This window comes from Eufriesea mexicana, unplaced genomic scaffold (assembly GCF_001483705.2).
Source record: "Eufriesea mexicana isolate 0111107269 unplaced genomic scaffold, ASM148370v2 scaffold4287, whole genome shotgun sequence".
Taxonomy (NCBI): domain Eukaryota; kingdom Metazoa; phylum Arthropoda; class Insecta; order Hymenoptera; family Apidae; genus Eufriesea; species Eufriesea mexicana.
The window spans coordinates 195,538-214,453 of NW_016912272.1; the positions used below are offsets into that span (position 1 = coordinate 195,538).

At 32.1% G+C, this 18,916-nt stretch overlaps 1 protein-coding gene across 1 annotated transcript in view; it reads left to right on the forward strand.

Moving 5' to 3' along the window:
• Window positions 1–1,239: 1,239 nt before the first annotated feature.
• The window catches only part of Cad99C (cadherin 99C), a 38,634-nt gene continuing 20,957 nt past the window's right edge, over window positions 1,240–18,916 (forward strand). The window contains exons 1-6 of the mRNA XM_017905690.1: window positions 1,240–1,621; window positions 7,004–7,153; window positions 9,628–9,846; window positions 10,865–11,059; window positions 14,244–14,531; window positions 15,894–16,211. Coding sequence (XP_017761179.1) covers window positions 1,541–1,621; window positions 7,004–7,153; window positions 9,628–9,846; window positions 10,865–11,059; window positions 14,244–14,531; window positions 15,894–16,211 — 1,251 coding nt within the window. The 5' untranslated portion in view covers window positions 1,240–1,540. The remainder of the gene's footprint in view (window positions 1,622–7,003; window positions 7,154–9,627; window positions 9,847–10,864; window positions 11,060–14,243; window positions 14,532–15,893; window positions 16,212–18,916) is intronic.

An 18,916-nucleotide genomic window follows, 5' to 3' on the forward strand; every position in this document is an offset into this window, starting at 1 on the left:
TCGGGAATTTTAGCTTGTATGTTAGTTCTGTGATAGTGAAAATCTAAACGATCGAATATTTGTTTTTTAGAGAAGATATTTACTTGCTAATTTTTATTTTTTATAACGAATCGAAGATAGTTATTACGTATTCAGGTAAAATGTATTATTTAATATATAGATAAATATATACATAGTATTCTATAATTGCAAAATTTAGGAGAGGTTGATTATGCATGAAAAAAGTAAGTCGAAATTGTGGAATAAAATTTTTCCATAGGAGGCTTCGTTTTTGAAAAAATTAAATTTAGATATTTGATTCTGTGCAGTTCGTAGAAAATATATAACAGTAGTTCTGACGCGATACAAATGATTGAATTGAGAATATTTATAATAACATATACGAGTAAAGATAATATTTTATAACGCTATTTTTTTAATTCAAAAAATAATTAAATACCCACAATCCACCAAATATTTAACCTTAATTTTTTCGAAAACAGAATCCTGTATGAAAAAATTGTATTTTTCGATTTTTACTTATTTTTTTACGTAGAATTACTCTTCCTTGATTTCATAAATTACAGGATACCTTATATATAGGGTGTCCCATCTATTCTATCCAACTTTAACAATATTCACAGTGAAAATAATATAACCAGAAATGTCAAATTTGGACGTACACTTTAGTACTTTTAAATTCAAAATTTCCTGTTTTATCGTACTCCAGCATAAATTATAAACTGTACATTAACGTCCATTTGCAAAGAAATCATTAGCACTATATTACATCCCCTTTTCAACCCCATAATTTTTATAAATCACACTTTGAATAATTAAACTTAGAGGGACACCTTATATAAGAATAATGATACTCATATAATCGTCATTCATTCTGGAAAAATTATGTAACTCTATTTCATAAAGTCACTTCGACACATTTATCTTCAAATTTGGAAGATTTATAACATCGGCGATAAAAATAATTCATCTTCCATTCGCGTTAACTACCGTGCAAATGTAGACATTCGTTCAGTTAAATCGAAACGTTCTCAACGCAACAGCGTTTCGAAAGAGGATCGCGCTGCGTGCAACCATAAATTAATAACCGTTCGAATCATCGATTTGCAGGAAGCCAAAGTAATACGCGAAACATATGAAAGGAACTGCGAATAGCCAGGCTACATAGCTGCGCGAGGTGCCGGTGATTTATTCCACACCGCCATAGGAATGTTACAATTTAAAATGCTCGAACACGAACGTTAAAGATGCATGACCAACTGGTCGAGTGACATAGTAGCTGTCGGTTACACCTGTGATACGAGAAACACGCTAACCGCCTGTTTTTTTCTGCGTTATTACCTAATTTACTGTACGACGTTCCTCGAACACCTTCCGAGCTCGATAGATCAGCAGGAGTATCGAGTAACCGAGCGACACTGCACGATTTCGAGCCAAGTCTCCACGAGACCGGACCCCAACAACGCAATGCACCTAGCCAAGGAAGCGATATGGCAAGCGAATAGGACCGAATGAAAGTAAACACCCGGCGAAATCCACGATGGAATCTTTCAATCCAGTGAAAGTGGTGCTGCTTATGTTGCTTTTGCATCAGGATGACGAAGTGTCCGCCGATTCAATGGTGAGTGCCCACTAGGTACGTTGATCCGCGCTGATCCTTTAACTCCGGCATTGACATCATACAGCGTCTGTAACGATCGAACCACGTCGTACATTCATCAGCCAGCTACCGAGCTACCATTAACGTCTCTATCAATCAGATCTCAATGAAACTCCCATCGAGTCTCGCTAAAAGTTTAATCCAGGTGGTACACCAATCTGTGTGCACTTAGAGGCGAGAGCTAGTAATGACGCTTAATTAATTTCGTCAAGCATCGTGGAGTTGTACAAACACCGGCGAATAGACCATTTAAAAGTTCACGCTGCCCTAACGAACTAACATCCTGATCGTTCTCTATCCGTTAGGCAGTTAAACAGGCTAAACGACGCGGCCGGGTTCGTGCCTGAGCCTCGGCCAAACACACTGGCGTGCTAGTGCCGCTGTAATTTCACGCAACCTCGAAATTACGACCATAAAATCTGCCTCGCGAGACGCAGTCGTGCTGATCTGAGTCGTGCTAGTCTGAAAAAATCGGATTGAAACGAACGACGTCGTTAAACGATCCCCGAGCAGAGATCGGCTAGGTAGCTGAAGGAGGATACTCGAATCATTGGTTTTGCGTCAGGGTCGATTACTATTGACGTATGAGATGGTCTGCAACATCGTGGTCATAGGTAATAGTTACCGATATTGCTTTCCATTCTGACAATCCGATGAATCGGTCAGCAGGGAACACGTGTGATCACGGTGAATCTTCGTAGTTTCTTGAACCTATGATCGATCTTCCTACCAGTGGCGAGAATAGCGTGGTCTGGCCGCAACAGCTGCTGCTACAGGTGTGGCTCATTTGAATGTTATGTGGAACAGCTGGTCCATTTCTTCTCGGACGCATTGTCCTCCGTTTCGCCAAGTGCATGGGGTCTCCCCGAACCTAGATTTCGCGTTTCGTGTGCGGGTTTGCTCCTCGTAATCCGTGTGTTCTACATTTATCAGGGTAGCAAGTGGTGCCCGGTATTCAGGATTATTGGCAGTCGACAGATGGCCGCGTTATTGCGGTTCGCAGAATTTATTTTGCTCGCGGACACGATATTTTTTAAACGTGATAACGATTCAACGACGATGCTGATAATGGTCTGGCGTCGTTAGGGAAATGATTAAAAGCTTACTTCGAGTCCGAGTGGATGCCAATAGGCGAACTTAAGGGTTTCAAAATATCAATAAAGCTTTTAGTACTGGAACTAGGCAAACCAGTCTAGATCAGGGTTTCTCAATGGGAACCGTGTGTCATTCCGGGGGGTCTAACAACGAATTTTTGGGTCTAACATTGAATTTTATATCAATAAGTATTTATATTTTGATGCAGTATAGATGTTTATGTGTATTTTTTATAAATTCAAACTTTTCGAGGATGCGAAGAAAATAGTGAAAGGGGGCCATATGCCAGGGCAGGCTGAGAAACACTGGTCTAGATTACTAGTTTCGAATATTTTATTTTTGCAATTATCGAAAGTATGCGGCAGCTTTTAGAAAAATTGGTTACTGACTTTTATTGAAGTAGAAATGCATATTATATTGACTGCTGCATTCATAAATATATCTAATATACTATCGCACAATATATTGCATTTAGTACCGTATAATATAATTATATTGTGGTATATTATTTACATTATATTGTTAGTATACTACTTTTATATTTTTATGTACTATAGAAATGCATATTATATTGACTACTACATTCATAATTTACTATTGTACTGTATATTACGATATACTATATTACTATAGTACAATATACTATCGTACAATATAATATATTCAGCTTAGTATAATATAATTATATTATGGTATATTATTTGCATTATATTATTAGTATATTGCTTTTATATTGTTATGCATTGACTACTATATTCATCAATATACTATCATACTATGTATTACAATATGCTATACTACTATAGTACAATATACTATCGTACAATATATTGTATTTAGTATAATATAATATAATTATATTATGATATATTATTTACATTATATTATTAGTATATTGCGTTTATATTGTTATATACTATAGAAATGTATATACTATTGACTACTACATTCATAAGTATATACAATATACTATTGTACAATATATTGTATTTAGTACAGTACAATATAATTATATTATGGTATACTATTTACATTATACTATTAGTACATTACTTTTATATTATTATGTACTATATTATTATATTACTATAATCTATATACTATATTTAGATATAGATTATAGGTCAACAGTTCCAATATCGATGACATTATAATTTCCATATATCGATCTTAAACATTTCTCAAACTTCTTTACATAAAATCTTGCAAACCGCATCCCCGCAACAATTAGATTAGGATAAACTTCGATGTACCGTTCCCCCAACGCTCTCATTCCTGACCTACACCAAGAATATAGGTATTATTCCACGCCATTGATATAAATTGCGACGACGATAGTGTTCGCAGGTGTCGCTACCAAACTTCAGATCCGATACAATCCCAGTTGGCTCGTAACGCTAATTACACCATGTACCCTTGTCTACATACCCAGAATCCTATCCCAGTCTTTCCTCCTTAAGCGGATTGTCTCATTGCCGGGACTGCGAATGTAAATGGCAAACCGCCAAGCAGCCAGCGACTGATAATGACTCTGAACCTCCATAATTGGCAGACGAATCACTTTTATCCAAAAGTCCATCAGCAGCGATGGATCAGGCACTCCGGGTGCGATCGTATCCAGCTCGGTTGCGTCCAACCGAGCCACGCCCGTCGTTACGAAAGAGGAAAAAGAAGAAAGAACGGAGGGCAAAGTGAAAGAGAAAAGTAGCGGAGAAGCTTGTACTGGGTCACGATGGCTTTGAGTGCAACTCGTGACCGCGTGGTCGAGAGCGTTGCACCCTGTCGTTTAGCCTGCTTGGGCCGGAACTCGATTTCAGTGGACGCGTTGCACCAGCAAATAGGATCGCCTTTGCCGTTTTGCCGATTTGCAGAAGGGTGGCCAGCGGAACAATCCTTCCCACTTTGCGTCCCCCGTAATTTGCATGATTCGGAATAATGGCGCGAGCAGCAAAGAAACGCACGGTCCCCGGGGTCCAGAGTCGTATCGGACTCGGCTTGACCGAGTTACCTAATAATTTTAGATCGTCGAGCCGGCATGAAATTACACGGCATTATCGGCACTGATGGACACACGGTTACGTGCGCAATGAGACCCTTTCGGGGCTGGCCGTTCGTGGACATATCGTGCCGCCATTCGCAGTCGTCGCGACGTACCCCGACGTCGTTTCATTCCTAGCCGTCGCATTATCCGACGATAATGATGCACGCGAGATTGCACGAGCAATTGCATTGCTGGCTGGGCTGCAGTCGCGTTAAGACAGCCGGTGATGAAACACTTTGTCGAAGCGTTCGAAACGGGGCTATTCTGAGGCTCCTAGCAGGAGTAGGTGGCGCGTGTGAGTTACGGGTGCTGCTGACTGAGAGTTTGGACGCTCCGGTGTTTTTTGAAATTCAATTTCGTGGACAAGAAGAGTCTGGATTTAGGAATCGTTCTATTCAGTTGATTGTTTCAATATTGGAATTAGTGGCTTCGATCAAGTGTCTTATTTCAGAGCATTTGTTTGTGCAGTTACCTCTATGGGGAATATACTAGTAATTTGGGTAAATTGATATTAGCTTCTGTGAGATAGATATGTAATTATTGTCGGTGGAATTGGGACTCTGAATTATCGATGGTGTGAATTAGTTTGGGAAGTAAAACATAAAAATGGGTGAAAATAAGGGAGGAAAAGATCTAATAGAAGATGCTAGAAACGTATACCACAGAGCTTATACAAAGGAAGAGACTTGAGTTTTGTCTTATCTTTTCTTTGTTTATTTATAATCACTAGTAGATGAGAAATATAAAATTAATTTATTAAAATTACTGAACTAATTTTTACAACTTCATCGTGAACACCGTAACTATGCAGTTATAAAATTATCAATTATTGGGTTAGCTGAAGAGTACTCTTGATGTTTTTAATATAAAATAGTGGTTATCTCTTTTTCTTAACAAAAAATGATTTATTGAATAATGTATTGATTATTTTGGTCTATAATTCTTCCCAATTTTATGGCCATTATTTAACACTGAATCTACCACGTCCTGTATGAAGATTGGTGCATGAAAAAATTAATCAAGATCCTTAAAAAATTAGAAGAAAAATCACGAAGTCAAATAATTAGTGATAATGATAAGTGTGTAATTTTTAACCAGAATTCTGACATTTGTTTCAAGTTTATTTATTATGATTATGTCTCTATTATAATTCTTTTTATTGCTTTCCTCCAAAATAAATTTACATATTAATTCTTTGCTCCCCAAAAAGTTTTTTATTCCATCGATCAATGATTCCAACGCATTTTTACAGTGACAAGCTATTTGAGATCAAAATATTTGTTCAGCAAAGAGAAAAAATTACACGTACATGCAAAATTATTCATACAGTGGCCTTTTCCAATTTTATTGGAAAAAACAAAATGAAGGATCAACTTATATGTTTGTATGAAATTTTAAATAGAAAATAAGGACAAAATAAAATATACCTTATACATATTTGTCTCCGTGTTTTGCAGGAAAATTATTCTACTCGTTTCATCTTTGTATGTCTCATAAATTAAGCGAGATTAAACTTGGGAATTGCGAAATACGAACGAAACAAACAGTCCATGACAGTACAAAGCACAAAAGGAAGCTGTATACACGTTATTGCATTTCGCCTTCCTACGTCTGTTTTAGAAATGCAAATAGTGATATCTATATTGTAGCTTCATTACGTTCCGACCATTAAGAATGTTTTATTAGAAATTCTGCCCACTAAATAATAAATATTCAGAGAATTATGTATAACATTCTGCAACAGTCTGCAATTACCATTGAAATTCGAGCAGTATTAGAATACAAACGAAACTATTAATGTATATTTAAATAATTTAATTAGAAACTCTTGTGTAACGTTTAGGAGTTAATTATTCGGGATTCGTAGTTTTGTGTAAAGCAATTAAAACTTCCGGTAGAAATCTCGTTATTCGTAATATTACAACTTCATCGTTACAGAAGTTTAGAAAATGCGCAAACATTTGGTATAAGGTCTTAATCACGGGAAGAAGAAAACTATCGAGAGAAGCATTTCACAGTCTAATTGATGAAGCTCGTTAATCCTTTTTACCGAATATATTACTTTCTTGGTGCGTGGAACGGTGAAAGAAATTAGTTTAATCACATTCGAAACCATTATAGCCGTGATTCTAATTGCTTCGCGTCACTAATTGATGGCGATATGAAATGATGAGATAAAAAGTGTATGATAAACTGTTTGTTCATAGGATCGAGCGAGGAATGTATCTGAAAGATTCACGTCTACCACCACGTTGACGGTAAATATTAGGGATGACGATGATCAAGATCCTTCCTTCATCTACCAAGGCTGTATGCTCTTGGATGGTGCCTGCATTAATCCAGAATATTCAGCATCCGTACGTACATTTATGTCACTTTACACACGTACACTAAGTTATTTTAAATAACTATATTCAAAAATATACACGCTATAAACTATATTCTATATTCTATTTTCTAAGAACAATATTTTTCAAAGACGTTAAAATTATATATTTTACTCGAATTATTTCTTTTATGTCGTTTTGATTTCGAAAAATATAATTCATTTATATTTTTGAATATACCATACTCATTTATTTTATTTATTTTAGTATACGAGATGATTGTCCTGATATTACTATTTTAATTTATATTACTATTATTATCTGTGGTGAAAATTCAATACTTTTGAGAGGAAAAACTTCTAATATTATGATTTTTCTCATACGTGAATATATGGAGGATATGTAAAGGTTAATCTTATTTTTTTAGATGAAATTATATTTTTTTAATGCATTAGTTGACACAGCTCAATAATCTCTATAAAAGGGTATAAACTTATTTGTGTTTAAAAATCATAAATTTGAATATTCTATTTTAATTAGATATGTGCTTAAGAAAGTATTACTCTCTAATCAAAACTAGGTTTATATACAGAAATTTATAATAAGTAAATATCAAATATTAATAATAGGGTAAAGGTTTCTTAGTAATATTCAAACTATGATATTTTTCAAAATTCTAATTGTACCAACTACGTTAAAAAGCATATATTTTTATGTCAAAAATAAAATTGACTTTTACATGTCTTTAACATATTTCATCCATAATAATAGTGACATAAATTAAAATTGTAATATCAAGTGAATCACTATGTATAGTGCTATTCTTTGAGATAAACCAGATTAATCTTCACTTTCTGTGCACCAGTAATATAGCTCTATGGAGAACACGCATGATTCTAAACTAGTGAATGCCTGCTGAGCTAATTTATTTCGAATTTACACCTTTATCGACAGTAGTCGAACGAACATAATTTATTACATAATAAATACGTAAGGAATAATAAATAACGCGCTTAATTTATCGGTGGGTGTAACACTTATTATTAAGCTACACCATTAATTCCTTACACGTTTCCTACTAACGGGTGATAATAAGCTGAGATATAACTGACATTTACATGCAAGTTCGAATAGATACGTTTCCATTTCAACTACTCTCTTACGTCATACTCGAAAATGAAACGGGTCTTGCTTCGACGTAACTGCTGGAGGGACAAGTAGAGCAACTTAATCGTACGAGCTGTAGAAATGAGTAAAAAGACCAATTAAAACTTTCGCCTGAAATAAACGCACTGTTGCAGTATACACTCGTACACGAAGGTATTCGAATGCTTACATTTATTACGTTCAACAAATGAAATATGCATGTTTTAATAAAATATTTGAAACGATATGATAAATACAGAAGAAAATCCTAAGATAGGAGAAAATATGGTGGTAGATAAGGAGAAGGTCTCAAGATTATGCCAGTCAAATTAGAAAATAATTGGCCAATATATATTTATAAAGTTCATTGAAGATATGGACCGTGGTGGCGCTAGTGAGTTAATGGCAAATTGTCGTAGGGCTGTCATAAGCAACAAAAGACAAATTGATGTCATTTTAAAACTCCCTATTCTTAATTAACGATACTTTTCACTAATATTATACATTTCTTATGCAATATTTTTATATTTCTATATATTTCGATATTTATTAAGTTCATTGGAGATATGGGTCGTGATGGCGCTAGTGAGTTAATGGAAAATCGTCTTAGGGCTGTCATAAGCAACAAAAGACGAATTGATGTCATTTTAAAACTCCTTATTCTTAATTAACGATACTTTTCACTAAAATTATACATTTCTTATGCAATATTTTTATATTTCGCCGATACTACATACTTATAATAAATATATGAAACTATTTTCTATAATTTTCGTATAATTTTAAGAATTTCTTTTTGATCTATGCATCATTATCGTTTCAAATATTTCAATGTAACATTTAACATTGCATATATCATTTTTTAAAATCAGCACATGCAAACGTTCGAATACTTATGTAGATGTACAAGTGTATATGTTAAACAGAAGTTCTCCTACACTTTCTTACTTGCTCGCACAATGCACACTATTTGTCCAAATTATACAACGATCAAGCGAATCTTACAATGGGAAAACGTAAAGTCTACAGCTCGAGCCGTAACGGGAGAATTTCTTGAAGAAAAATCCAGGCTAGACTAACCAAGCAAGCTTTAATATGGCGACGCGAACAATCGATACAGCTCTCTTTAACGGTTGTTACTAGCACAAATCGTGCACTGGTAAACGGACGTAAGTTCTGATTTCGCACACAGCGCGGCGCGCTATGCAAATGCGCGTTATCGTGCATTGTGAAGTGAAAGACGACGCCAACCCTCCATTCTTAATACTCGACCGATTTCTTTGCGCTGAAATCTCGCGCGACACCGTTCTAAGTTATCGACGAACCGGTTCCATGCATTGTAACTTTTTCACCATCAGGTATCGAGCGGGGTGTTATCCGGGATACTCAATATATCGCCGGAGAAAATACAAGCCGTTGATATGGACAGCATAAACGCGCTCATTCATTACTCGTTCCTCAGTGGCAGTCCATCGAATTATCGGGAATTTTTCGAAATAAACCCAAACACCGGTGCCGTGAAGCAAATCAAAGCGGTCGATACAACGGTTACGAAGAAGTTCGATATCATCATCAAGGTAGGTTTCCATGTAACGTTTGGTTAACTTTTATCGAGGGGAGCTTAAGTTTTTGATAGTATAATTTTTATTAGTATAGTATAATTGATAGTACAATTTTTATTAGTACAGTATAATTGAGAGTATAATTTTTATTAGTATAGTATAAATGGTAGTATAATTTTTATTAGTACAGTATAATTGGTAGTATAATTTTTATTATTATAGTATAATTGGTAGTATAATTTTTATAACACTTGCTTGGAAATTTATGCTATGTATGAAATTTTTAAGTTTTAGTTTCTTTGAAATTCATATTTTTTAAAGTTTAATAACGAAATATATATATATATTTAAATATTGAAATACATTGTTATATGTATTTTGAAAATATTGGAAATTCATAACGAAGTCTATAAAATATGTGTTCAGATGTTGTATAACCTTCTTAGAAATTATGCATCTGTACCAATTTTACACTAGAGTTGTCAGTTGATAATTAGAGATATTTAGCGTTTTTCTAAAAAATAGTGCTAATGATAAAATTGCAATTCAATAAATAGTAAACTAGTATTAATTATAAACGTTATGTTTCTATCTAATGATTTATTTGTCATAAAAAATTTCCTAAGATATGACTCGCTAATTTTATTAACAAATATTAATACAAAAATTAATGTAAATAAACAAAAGAATTATAATTTTCTAATTAAATTTTTCTTTTCCAATATATCTTATTTTATGAACATATTTCTTTTATAATTATTTTAAAATATTGGATACTAAGGTATTACTATTATTAAATATTAGAATGTATTTTAATATCATTAATAAACTTAAATTAATTTGAAATGGGCGGAGATTAATTCAAAATTAGTAAATTAATTACTATTTTAATTACACTTTCGGTTACAATTAATTAATCGAGGAAATTCCAGTAAAAAGCAACACAAACTAACCTCATCTATAAACACGCATAATACCAATACATCTACTCCAACATTAATCAACAATAATTAATTTATTTGTTCATTAAAAGGCCGTGGAAGTGTCAGAAGCAAAACGATCAGCCACAGCTAAATTAACTATTACCGTGAAGCCAGTCGACAGCAACCCACCAATTATAACAGCATCGAACGTGGAGGGTTTCGTCGATGAGAATGCCCCGGTTGGAACAAAGGTTATCGACAAAAATGGCAAACCTATAGTGCTCACCGTTTCGGACGCTGATCTGGTGAGTTTAATCTCCGAGCTTGATCTGGCTTCATTCAATTTCCCTTCAGATCAATCGTTCAATTCCCTTCGACCTTAACGAACGTCTCTATTCATCCATTGTAACGAGATCCCGACGTAAGGATCCAGGAAAAATCGGTGACAGAAGCAACAGCAACAGAAAGAGTAAGAATATTCTATTCTAAAATGAATATTTACATCGACCCTTACGAAATCACTTTCTTCGAGTTACCAAGGAAGTCGATTACGCAATTGAAATAATCTTCCGTGAAAATAGCCGTCCTCTCGAGGAATTTGCATATCGTTAAAAATAATACCCGTTCAGGAATAAGATGTTCAAGTCGAGTCAGGGACTTCAACCAAAATGTAAAATATCAACATAATACCGGTATTCTTCGGTTATACTTTCATAAACCTTGCAGAGATCGAAATACAAAAATACTGGCATCATTAATACCACGCTATATGAAAATATCCGTATATTTACATGTATTTATCTGCAATTTTCTTGGTTATTTTATTTTATTACAACTTCCGAGATTTCTTCTTTTAAAGAGAGGTCTGAAACCTGTATTACTTTGTAGTCACTGTTATGATACTAAAATCTCATATTGATGTCGATGCAGTACCATAATTACTGTAATATTGAAACCAAATTGATAATCATTATTTTTGAGGGACAGAGATTTTAAGTTAAAGTGAATATGATTTTAGTAATACTTATAAATGTTGATTTATTAAGAAACTTTAAAGTCTTAGAGTCTTAACACGTTCACAAGTAAGCGTTTTAGAACAGCCTTAAGACGATTTTTCATTTAACTCACTAGCGCCACCACGGCCTATATCTCCGCAATAATAAACGTAACGTAAGTATCGTCTATATTGTTCAATTATTTTCTAATTTTGCTGATATAATCTTGAAATTTTCTTTTTACTACGTGTGTCATATTTCTTTGCACGATATTATTGACCCAAATTTCAATTGGTTGTGAAATTAACACTAGAATTACCGATCTTTAGTGGGCACGTTTAGCTATAACGTGCACAGATTATAGTAATTTTTAGCTGTACGATGAATATGAGTGAATATATTGATTACAGCTCTTTCTTAATACGGGTTGATACCAATTTTATTCTTAAAGTAGGTGTATGTGTTCGGTGATTGCAAAAAGGAAAATTCTGGGACCAGTCATTTTCACTGAGTTGGTAGTTCTAGTGTTAAATAAAGCCTGGAAATGATATATCAGTATCAGTACTGTTCAGTTTCGACATAGTCTTTCCTGACGTAATGGTATCATGCCGATTTTAAGTCTTTGAATCATGGAGACCGTGTCTTCTCTTTCACGGTGAGGAGCAAATAAGCGTAAGCGTAAAATTTCCGATATATGATATCGCGTGTGACGGATCCACTCGTATTCATGAAAATTTCCAATATCCGCGAGTAGATTAACTTGCAGTTGGTACGTTTCATTTCACCAAGACATCGACCGTTCCGCGGAAATTACGGAGTCAAAATTGCACGGTGGACTCCGTTACGGTTTCACCATGATGAAATTGCCGTGGCACGGTCACTTGTTAATGGACTCGTTTTCAGAGACTTTATCGCGTGGAGACGACAGCTTAGCCTCCCACGCCGTTCAAAGTCGTTTATGTGTCGATAGAATATACGTGGTATGTTTTCTTTTGTTTAACTTATTATGTTCAATATTTCGAGCATTGAATTTTATTCCTGGTGGTGTTGAACTTTTATATTCTAGTTAAATTATTTATATTTCTTTCATATAAAATTTGTATAATAACACTTACATAATAAATAAATATAATATTTAATTATATTTTGTTAAGTTAAATGGTGAGTAGGATACAGGTATTTAGAAATTGAAAAATAAATTTTTGACAGTTACTGTAGATTGTCCATTCTGATAATTAATAATTAGTAGTATAGATCGATGAAAAGTCATACTTGGGTGAAAAAGAATTGTCAATGTAAAAAATTCTATATGACAAATCTGATTTTATAATTGTAATTTTATAATTATAATTTGATTCTTTAAAATGATTTTTTCTCAAGTTTATATAGTATATATATATGTATATACGTATTTATTCGTTTCTTTCGTTTCAGGTATGTTTATTAATTAACCTTGCTCACACCTTATGATAAAACAAAAATCATTGAAATATCTTTTTATACTTCGTATTTTTAACACAAAAGAAATGTTTATTTTGTAATTGTCATTTATTAAAATGTTTTTTAATTTTTTAAAGAATTCATCTAATTAATATATCGTAATTTTCTCAAATCAATTAATTTTTCTGTTCCTAAGTATGTTTTTCAAAATGGTATTAGAATTCGATCTTGTTGTCAATTTATTCATTGTCCTACTTTGGTGTTAGGCATCAGTGACAAGTAACTGCGTTACACAATGGATACGTGTGCAGCACGTGGAACGTTCTCCTTGATATTTGTAGGCTGCATATTATGTCAATGAATAGTTTCCACGCTTCGTTCCTGATAGTTCGAAATTCAGTGCCACCTGCCATTATCGCATACGTGGAACGTATTGAATACTGTTAATCGATAATGTGTATACGCAAATACAGAATGGTATGGCCTTGTATTTGGATACCGCTTGGCCAATCTAGGCAAACAGTTCTGCCTTCCATTGTAGAATTCATGTACAAAGCATAACGTCTCTCTATCTGGATTTGAAAATAATTATTTTTGAACGAATATGTTCTTCAAAATGACGATCAAATAACAGATATCATAAAATATCTTGTTTGAAACTTTCGTAATTTGTTTTTCATAAATAATAATGATATTATTGTTCCTCGAAATAAACAAAAATTTAATTTCTTATTTTAGCAGCTTTTGATATTTATTTTTCAGTTTTGAACTGTGATAAAAATTCTAATAGTTTGTATACGTGATTTCTGTTTCGTTTTATATTTTATTTCTAAGTTTATTTACAAGGTATTTAACCCAATTAATTATTATGTCTTTGGAAAATGATTTATTATTTATTTATCACATTATTTAATTTAATTTAATACTTGTTGTGATTTTCTATCATTTATTATTATTTGAAAAACATGATTTCTTATTTTATCTATTTTATTAATTAACAAAAATTACTATAATGACTAGAAGGAGTAACCAACGAATTATTAAATGTGTCTAGGGTCCCGAAGATCCGAAACCAGCTTACACTTTCGAATTAACTACCAACTACTTCGCGATTGAGTCATCCGGGATGTTGATTGTAAACGAGGAGAATTTGGACCGCGACCCTCCGAGCCCTGGTCGTTTCCGGTTTCAAGTGGTCGCCAGAGAAAAATCAGGCGTCGCTGCTTCGGCGCCATTGTCTTTTGTCGTGATATTGAACGACGTTAACGACAATGCACCTATGCTTCCCATGATAGCACCTATCACTGTACAAGCTGGAGAAACGAAGAGAGTGGTAACAAAGGTAAGGATTATTTACGAATTCTTTATTATAAATATTTAAAGAATAAAATATTTATAATAAATAATTAAATATATAAACCTATAATATATAATTAAATGTACTATACATATAATGTATTCCAATGTCGATAATTGAAATAGTAGTAGATAAATAGATATATTTAACCACGTTTTTATCCGAATAAAAATCAATACTTATTTTGTTTATAATAGCTGCATGTTTTCAGCAATTGCAAAAATAAAATATCTGAAGTCACTTAGTTAGACTTGTTTAGTGATTTTAGAGTTAATGAGGTCATTAATGGAGCAAGAAGATAGGAATATTGGATATTAATAGATATAAACTTATTTTTGAAATTAAATTCATAAATACAAGTATCGTGTGATTATATTAGCGACAATTGATCTATCCATTGATCTAGTATTGCTATAGAATTTACATGATGAATACATTAACCCAATAGCTATAGTACTGTGTAGATGGCAATACTCTGTACTGTATTGTTAATAGTTAATATCTAGTACGCTCAAATTGATTGAAACTGATATATTGTAATATTATAAATACATTCTTTTCAGTTTTCTTCTTCTTAGTTCTCATTTATTTATTTTTACATATACTCGATAAATAACTTAACTCTTTTCGTATATTAACCCTTTGCACTCGAGAGGTGACTCTCAGTCATCATTAGATAAAATTTCGAAAATCGATATTAATTAATATGTCAAATTTAAGATAATATAACGGTATACGAGCTATCGAATTCAAATAATTTTACGTGTTAATTATTATACGATTTCTTATTTATTACTAAAAGAAATATCGCCAGCTTTATAGCAGAAAATCTTTGAACTCCTACTCATCTTTAGCCAAAAGATCGTCCAGTGCAAAGAGTTAAAATTGTGAAATTTACAAACATCAAATAATAAAATAAAAATAATCCCATAATGAAATGCAACGAACAAAAATTCGAAAGATTCCTATAATATTATTTAATTACTCGTAATAATTTATAATACTTAACACGGTAAATAAATAGCAATTCTAATTACACATAACTATATAGAAGACTACATAGAAAACTACATAGAAAATAATTCCACCTAATTTTCCACTTCCGTTTTATATTTATTCCCAAACATATTCAAGTATCTCTCATAACAAAACTATTAAGTACTCGAAACTCGTTTCTCCTCGTACACCTCTTATCGATCTCTATCATTCTCAATCATACCCTCGAGTATGATTTTTCTTTCCCCACTTCTCCCCATTATGAAAAAAGAAAACAGGAAATCAAATAAAAATCTAACGATTGTGCAATTTTCACGAGGAAAAAATAAATTCAATCTCTCTTGATTCCAGGTGGAGGCAACGGACAACGACGAAGGGGAGAATGCCGAAATAACTTACAGCATTTATCACGTGTCGAATAACGGACTGCATAAATTCAAGATCGACCCGAAGACCGGCGTAATCGAATCGGTGAGGAAGCTGAACGCCGGCGAGCAATTCAGCATCACCATCCAGGCAACCGACAAGGGTGGAAAATATTCGCATACGATCGTCGAGGTGAACGTGATTCCAGGGCCGAATACAAGGAGCCCGGTGTTCCAGCAGTCGGTGTACGAGGTGCAAGTCAGCGAGGGAGCCTCGATTAATTCCACGGTTGCGACGATTACTGTAAGTGTTCGTAATTACCCCTAACGATCATCTTCGTTCCACGCTAACCCGTAAACGTTGTCAAAGGAGCGAGAGGCTGCTGAAAGTGAAGGGCAACTCTGTCGGTGTAGCGAGGATTTTATTAACAAAAATGCTAAATAGGTTCGCTTATATGATTAACAAGAAAGGCTAGAGTTATTTTCTTTCAAACACGCCGTTAAATGGTAAAAATGTGGGATTTTTCATTACGCTTAATCTTAAATTGAAATGGCTAAATAGCGCCTACTTAAAGTCGTTTTTCTCCTTTCCAAGGCAGAATAAAGTGGCTGCATGAAAGACTTGGCAGTCGAGGTACACCTTGAAACTGTTTATCTCGGAATACTTTGGTCCAAGTGGAAACTAAATGTTTTGGCGATGAAATAATATTGCACTTGGAAGCTGAAAATTCAGCAGATGGCTCTGTTAAATATTATGTCGAGTCATCGGTTAAATTAATTTCTTTCTTTTTCTGACAAAAAGTGTGCAAGTCCTTCGGGTTATAGATTTAATTGAAACTACTACTCGATAGTTTTTGAGATATTTGTGATTAAAGTTTTATTATTCTTAACTAGAGATTTCGAGAGATCTCTAGAGAACTTCGAATAGTTATCGATAGTTATCAAGTGGCATTGTAGTTTAACGACACTTGATAAATATTCGAAATAAATCTGTAATTAAGGCAATAATAAAATTCTAATCATAAATATCTCGAAAACTATTGAGTAGTTACTATTATAATGATATATTTTCTTGACCTGGAAGACTAAATATACAAACTTACAAAGTTTCAACTAAATTTACGACTTGAAGAACTTGCACTCTCCTTCTGAGTTTAGTGTCGTGTTGACAGTGTGGTTATTAGATACAACGTGGTCATTATTGTTAGTTTATGGATTTGGTGGTGCAGTTTACTCTCTTTTAAATATTACAGGGTACTTTCGATGTGTTTCTGTGATGTTAGAGTCGTATTTAGAAATTTACATTTGTGTCTTTGCATAATTAATTATATGTAATACCTTTGTATCTTGATATACAATTTAATTTTTGCTAGATTCATAGAACAATATTACTAATATTAAAATTTACAATTTCTTTTATTTAAACAATTCAATATTTGTTTATAGTCATATCTGTTTTATATATTTACTGTAAATTTATATATTTCTATTCAAAACCAAACTGTCATGAAATTAATTAATTATGTATAATACCTAGGTATATAATTTAATTTTTCTCAGGTTTAATTTTTCTTAAGTTCATAGAATAATCACTAATATTAAAACTTACAATTTCTTTTATTTAAGCAATTCATTATTTGTTAATAGCCATATTTATTTCTTACATTTACTGCAGACTTATATATTTCTATTGAAAAACAAATAAATTGTCATGAAATTAATTAATTATGTGTAATACCTAGGTATACAATTTCATTTTTCTTAAGTTCATAGAACAATATTACTAATATTAAAATTTATAATTTCTTTTATTTAAACAATTCACTATTTGTTTATAGTCATATCTGTTTTATATATTTACTGTAAATTTATATATTTCAATTCAAAACCAAACTGTCATGAAATTAATTAATTATGTGTAATACCTAGGTATACAATTTCATTTTTCTTAAGTTCATAGAACAATATTACTAATATTAAAATTTATAATTTCTTTTATTTAAACAATTCACTATTTGTTTATAGTCATATCTGTTTTATATATTTACTGTAAATTTATATATTTCAATTCAAAACCAAACTGTCATGAAATTAATTAATTATGTGTAATACCTAGGTATACAATTTCATTTTTCTTAAGTTCATAGAACAATATTACTAATATTAAAATTTATAATTTCTTTTATTTAAACAATTCACTATTTGTTTATAGTCATATCTGTTTTATATATTTACTGTAAATTTATATATTTCAATTCAAAACCAAACTGTCATGAAATTAATTAATTATGTGTAATACCTAGGTATACAATTTCATTTTTCTTAAGTTCATAGAACAATATTACTAATATTAAAATTTATAATTTCTTTTATTTAAACAATTCACTATTTGTTTATAGTCATATCTGTTTTATATATTTACTGTAAATTTATATATTTCAATTCAAAACCAAACTGTCATGAAATTAATTAATTATGTGTAATACCTAGGTATACAATTTCATTTTTCTTAAGTTCATAGAACAATATTACTAATATTAAAATTTATAATTTCTTTTATTTAAACAATTCACTATTTGTTTATAGTCATATCTGTTTTATATATTTACTGTAAATTTATATATTTCAATTCAAAACCAAACTGTCATGAAATTAATTAATTATGTGTAATACCTAGGTATACAATTTCATTTTTCTTAAGTTCATAGAACAATATTACTAATATTAAAATTTATAATTTCTTTTATTTAAACAATTCACTATTTGTTAATAGTCATATCTATTTCATACATTTACTGTAAATTTATATATTTCTATTTAAAAACACACTATCATGAAATTTTAATAGTAGATATATTAAAATAGCATAATTTAATTTATTGAACGTATTTGAACATAATTTTAATACAATATATAAGATCATATATTATATAGCAGAATTTTAATTATATATTTGCTCGATATATTCGAATGTTCTAATAATTTTGAAATATATGGGTACTTTCCAAA